This window comes from Cricetulus griseus (genome assembly GCF_003668045.3).
Source record: "Cricetulus griseus strain 17A/GY chromosome 1 unlocalized genomic scaffold, alternate assembly CriGri-PICRH-1.0 chr1_0, whole genome shotgun sequence".
NCBI lineage: Eukaryota > Metazoa > Chordata > Mammalia > Rodentia > Cricetidae > Cricetulus > Cricetulus griseus.
The window spans coordinates 179,275,751-179,282,046 of NW_023276806.1; the positions used below are offsets into that span (position 1 = coordinate 179,275,751).

The 6,296-nt window shown below is 38.9% G+C and overlaps 1 protein-coding gene across 1 annotated transcript; it reads left to right on the forward strand.

Annotated features, from left to right (window-relative positions):
- The first annotated feature begins 5,716 nt into the window (after positions 1–5,716).
- LOC100758569 (60S ribosomal protein L36a) lies at positions 5,717–6,085 on the forward strand. The gene has a single exon (XM_027393399.2). It carries the CDS (start codon positions 5,732–5,734, stop codon positions 6,050–6,052), a length of 321 nt encoding a protein of 106 aa, XP_027249200.1. The 5' UTR covers positions 5,717–5,731; the 3' UTR covers positions 6,053–6,085.
- The last annotated feature ends 211 nt before the right edge of the window (positions 6,086–6,296 follow it).

The following is a 6,296-nucleotide window of genomic DNA, read 5'->3' on the forward strand; positions in this document are numbered from 1 at the left end:
CATATTTTACTCAAAGTTTGTATCCTTTTTTTTTTTTAAAAAAAAGAAATCTAATGTTTCAATTTTCTTGTCTAATAATCTATAATAGAAACATTTCTATTGATGATTATGTAACACAAAGAAAACATGATCTGTGGCAGTCTGTTTTCTAGAACAATTTGGGTTTTATTTTTATTTTATTTATTCTTCTCTCATACATTACATCCCAACCAGTTTCCTCTCCATCTGCCAATCTCAGGCCCCCTCCACCTCTCTCCATCCTCAGTTCTACTATTCCTCTGTTCCCCATTGAAAACAGTGATATGTGTTTTAGATGTTAGTTGAAAACTGTTTCATTATTACTAGATAAACAGACAGATATGTTTCAGTAGCAAAATAAAAGCCTTCTTATTAAGAAAATACTGATTTCTGTATGTCTATATATGCACTTGCATGAGTTCATGTGCACCTCCTGCACACATTTGTCCTAAGAGGACAGGGAACCGATTACCTTGGAACTAGAATTACAGGCAAATGTGAGGCACTTGATCTGTGTACTGGAAACTGATCTCAGATTAGCTACAAGAGCTCTAAGTGCTTTTAACTGCTGAGCCATCTCTCCAGCCTATAAAAGAGTCTTCTTTTAATGTCATAGTGGATATAATTTATATTTTAAGTTTAATAAGAATTTTAATTTTTGTAAATTGATTTAGATTAGTTTTAAATATATAACACTTTTAGAAGTTGGAAGTATTGTAAAGCCAATATTACAGATTTTCCTATTTAAATTACTGATATCTCTTTCTACATAGAACTTTCGAATCGGTTCTTGAAATTCTACTGCCTATGAGTTTATTGCATAAATTAGGTATTTGTCCTCATGTTTCATGACTTTCAATGTAATATTTAAATAGAATTGTGCTTGAGGTTTTAGAAAAAGTGTACATAGGCAATGGGCTTAAAAACAATGTTCTCAGTCAGATTGGGCAGAGCAAATAAACCCTTTCTTTGAAGACGAGCCAGAGGATTCAGGAGCTAAGACACTAACTGAGACAAAGATAAAAACTTTAACACAACACCCTTAGAAGGAATGCCCTACTTCTGTCAGCAGCTGAGGCTCTGTATCTATTTACAGGAGAAGAAAAGAAGAAAGAAAGCTTGCAAGAAATACAGTGTTTTGTGTCAAAAGAAAAATAAAATGCCTATCCCTTTGAGATAAATTGGAATAACTTTGGGCACAATTTACCAATTATAGCCAGTTGATGTTGTTGATATTGTTAGCGACATAATGATTGTCAGAAGGCAGAGTTACAAGGTGTTCAGTACTATATGCTCCCGCTGAGCTCATTAGCCCACTTCCGTGCTTTACCCAAAGCTGGGTTTTCTGCAGAAGGATGAATCTAGGTCTCTGGATCATTTGATTGCTCAGTGTTCAAAGAGTGGAGTGTGAAGCTCAGCGTTGAATTGCATGGAATTGACAGCAATAATTACACATTTCTCATGTCGTCTTCCATCAAATACAATAATCCCATAAACTCTAAATGTGAGTGTGACAGCTGGTAACAGACTGTCACTGCTATCATTTGGGCATTAAAATAATCAACTGATTTATCAACTTTAATTAGCTGATTTTCCTACTGTAACACCAGCTGAAATTTGGAATATAAGAAAAAGATGATACCAAATTCTGTTAGTATCCGTCTGTTTTTCTCCTTGGTGAACTGAGTTGTTGGAAGCAACTTTACCACTGTCATGCACTTCGTAGCAGCAAAAATAGGATCTGAATTACACTGTTAGACATTTTCTTGTGTAAACAATGTAAAGTGTATCTATATAAACATAGGACATTCTATTGTACACAAAATGTAGAATAGAGATGCATGTGTGTATAACAATTTATACGTGGTTATTGGTAGAATTAAATGTATGAGATAGGGGAATATGCTATTTATTAGATTTGCTTCCTTTAAATTATATATTTTAAGTATATTATGTACAAATTACATCAGTGCTCCAAGTAAATAGTAAATTGTGTAACTGGGAATGTCCTGGCCTTTCATTCAGAGGACATGGGATGTCTAAAATACAAAGTAAGGATGAAGCATCTTTTGGAAAACAATGTTTTCTTTCTTTTTAAAAAATAATTAATCAAAATGTAATTATGTAATTCCTCCCCAACTCTACCCATGTATCCTACTTCTTAGCTTCCTCTAACATTAATAATCTTCTTCCTTATTTATTATGCATAGACATAGGCACATACATACATAAATATATATGTATAGATGTCATATATAAATAGAAGCTACTGAGTCATTTAAGTGTTGCTTGTCTGTATATGAATTTAAGGCTGACTACTTGACATTGGATGACCAACTGGGGTTTCATCTTTGGGATGACAAATTCTCACACTCTCAGCATTTCTTAGTTGCCTGTAGTTCTTTAATTATCCGGGTGGGGCCTCAAGAGATTGCCCCTTCTATATTAGAATGTCTCCGAGTGTTGTCTTTGTTTGGGTCTTATTTATGCAGCCTTCTTATTGAGACATCATGGGTGAAGCTTCTTTGGTATTTCTAGGCAATACAATCTCACAGCAGATATGTCACTCCTCCATTGCTGGTGGGAATGCAATCTTGTGCAGCCACTTTGGAAATCAGTATGTTGGTGCCTCGGGAAAATGAAAATCAATCTATCTCAAGACCCAGCAATTCTACAGTTAGGCATATACCAAAATGGTGCACATTCATACCACAAGGACATCTGTTCAACTATATTCATAGCTGCATTATTTGTAATGTCCAGAATCTGGAAACAACCTAAATGCCCATTAACTGAAGAATGTATAAAGAAAATGTGGTACATTTACACAACGAAGTGCTATTTATCAGAAAAAAAAAAACAATGGCATGTTGAAATTTGCAGACAAATGGATGGAACTAGAAGAAACCATCCCAAGTGAGTAACCCAGACACAGGATGGCAAACATGGTATGTACTCACTCATAAGTGGATATTAGACATAGAGCAAAGGATAACCAGCCTCCAATCCACAACCCCAGAGAAGTTAGAAAACATGGAAGACCCTAAGAGAGACATACATGGTCTCCAGAAAAAAGGGGATAGGGAAAAGATCTCCTGAGTAAATTCAGAGTACAGGAGGAGGGGAGGAAGATAGGAGAAAGAGGAAAGGAGAAGGGGAGGGGGAAGGAGAACATATCAGGAAAAAGAGGAGAGCAAGGAAAGAGATACTATAATAGAGGGAGCTCTTAGGGGTTTAACAAGAAACCTGGCACAAGGGAAATTTCCAGGAATCCACAAGCAGGAGCCCAATTAAGAATGTAAACAATAGTGGAGAGGCTACCTTAAATGCCCTTCCCCTATAATGAGATTGATGACTATCTTAAATGCCATCATAAAGTCTTCATCCAGTAACTGATGGAAGCAGAAGCAGAGATTCACAGCTAAACACTGAGACAAACTCCTGGAATCCAGTGGCAGAGAGGGAGGGGTGATGAGCAAAGGGGTCAAGACCATGCTGGGGAAACCCACAAAAACAGCTGACCTGAGCAAATGGGAGCTAATGGACCACTGTTTGACAGTTGGGAAATCTGCATAAGACCTGAACGTGTGTGTCATTTGGGGGGCTTGGAGTGTCTATGGGACTTCTGACAGTGGAACCAGTATTTATCTCTAGTGCATGAATGGTCTTGGGGGCCCATTCCAAATGGAGGGATACTCCCTCAGCCTAGATACTTGGGGGATGGCCTAGGTCTTGCCCCAAATGATGTGACAGACTTTGATGATCCCCATGGGAGGCCTCACACTCCTGAGGAGTGCATGGGGGGTGGGATAGGGAGATGGTGGGGGGAATGGGAGGATGGGAGGGAGAGGGAACTGGGATTAGTATGCAAAATAAGGTTGTTTTAAATTTAAATGGAAATCAATTAAAAAAACAAAAATCAGCAGATTGCCTGATTCTCTGGTTCCCATATCTTTTCTTCCCTTCTGCCTCAGTGTTCCCTGAGCCTTAGGTGCAAGAGTTCTGTTGCAGGAATATTTCTTGGGGCTTGCAACCCTATGATCAGTTGTTCTGTGCATTTTGATCAGTCATGCTTTTCTGCACTGGTCTGTCTCCCGAAAAGAGACGCTTCTTTGATACCGGTGGGAGAATCATTACTTTTTGAAGCTGAATTAGCTTAAATACATAGGCCTGCTAAGGCCTCCACAAGCCCAGACTTGATATAAAATAGCAATTTCCTTTGTGTATTTTGATGGTAATTGTGAAGTTAGCTCCTTGGGAGAACTGGGGTAAGAAGTTATAGTCTGAATGAGGACAGATGTTCCCTGAGGAGATTTCTGTGAAGCAAGTGAAGCAGGAATTTCCTTTTTTTTTTTTTTTTGATACAGTTATTTTGTTTATGTGAATCTTGGCTTTGAACTAGTATTTTTTGTTTGTTTGTTTTTTCCACCTAGAGACAAGGTTTCTCTGTGCACCCCTGACCATCCAGGGACTCATTCAGTAGACCAGGCTAACCTTGAACTCAAAGTTCTGCCTGCCTCTGCCTCTGCCTCCTGAGTGCTGGGATTAATGGCATGCACTACCACTGCCTGTCTAGTTTGTAATATTAATATCACTATTTTATCTGTTTTCTGAACTAATATCCGGAACCAATTAGCATCCTCAGGTGATGCATCTCAAATACAAAGCCCTAATAATCAATACAGTAAGACTTTATCATCAGCAGATCTGAGGGTACATTGTTCTATTTTTTAAAAAGAGGCCATGAATTATTTTCCATTTTTAAAATTTTTTGATTTCATTTTACATTCCAACCACATTTCTCCCTCCACCTCTCCTCCCACCACTCCATGCCTCCTCATACCTCTCTCAACTCTCCCCTAGCCCACCCCAAGTCCACTAGTCTTCATGAGTAAGGGATCCCATGAGGAGTCAACATAGTCCAGCACAATAGGTTGGGGCAGGGCGTGGTCCCTCTCTCATGTATTAAGATTGAACATGGTTTCCCACCATAGGGATTGGACACCAACAAGCTAGCTCATGTACCAGGTTTGTGTCATGTTCCTACTGCTAGGGTCCCTCTGATACTCCAAGCTTCACAACTGTCTCCCATATATGGAGAGCCTCATTCAGTCCCCTGGAGTCTCCACAGTTGTAGGTCTAGAGTTCATGAGTTTCTGCCAGCTTGGTTCAGTTGTCTCTGTAGATTTATCTATCATAATCTTGGCCTCGCTTGCTCCTCTCTCCCTTTGCTTGGCCTCCTAGAGTTTGATATCTACAGGGCAAACTGGGGCCAGGGGTTTGGAGGAGGGGGGATGAGAACAGGAGGAAATGAGATGGCCTAGGCAGGGAGGGATGCAATGGAAGAACAATGAAAAAGATATCTTAACAGAGAGAGCCACTGTGGGCTTAGGAAGAAACCTGGTGCTAGGGTAACTCCCAAGAATCCACAAGGAGAACCCCAACTAAGACTCCTAGCATTAGTAGAGAGAATGCCTGAACTGGCCTACCCCTGTAATGAGATTGATGAATATCCCAGCTATCATTATAAAGCTGTCATCCAGTAATTGATGGAACCAGGGGGAGAGATCCACAACTATGAGGCCATGAATTTTAAAAAGAGTAGGGAGAAATATATAAGAGGGCTTGGAAACTGGAAAGGAAAGTGGCACATATAATATACTATAATCTCAAAAATAAACAATGAAGCTGTGCCGATATCGCTCCCGCCAACATGGTGATCGTTCCTAAGACCCGCCGGATGTCCTGCAAGAAATGTGGCAAGCACCAGCCCTATAAAGTGACACAGTACAAGAAGGGCAAGGATTCTTTGTATGCCCAGGGAAAGCGGCGTTATGATAGGAAACAGAGTGGCTATGGTGGACAGACTAAGCCTATTTTCCGAAAAAAGGCTAAAACTACAAAGAAGATTGTGCTGAGGCTTGAGTGTGTTGAGCCCAACTGCAGATCTAAGAGGATGCTGGCTATTAAGAGATGCAAGCATTTTGAACTGGGAGGCGATAAGAAGAGAAAGGGCCAGGTGATCCAGTTCTAAGCTGCTCTTGGTACGGAGACAATAAAATCACAATAAAAGAAAAAAAATAAACAATGAAAAAATCTTGTGGAGCATTATAAACCTTGACTTTTGAAATAATTATCTGAAAATTATGGTAATTTTATATATACATATACATATATATATATATATATATATATATATATATATATATAAGAAAATGGAGTGTTTTATTAATTCCTTTTCAGTAAATATATAATTACCTTTTCATTATGAAGTGACT

Bases quoted from the DNA above. Each gene is read 5' to 3' on its own strand.
- LOC100758569 (XM_027393399.2), top strand. From the start codon at position 5,732: ATGGTGATCGTTCCTAAGACCCGCCGGATGTCCTGCAAGAAATGTGGC.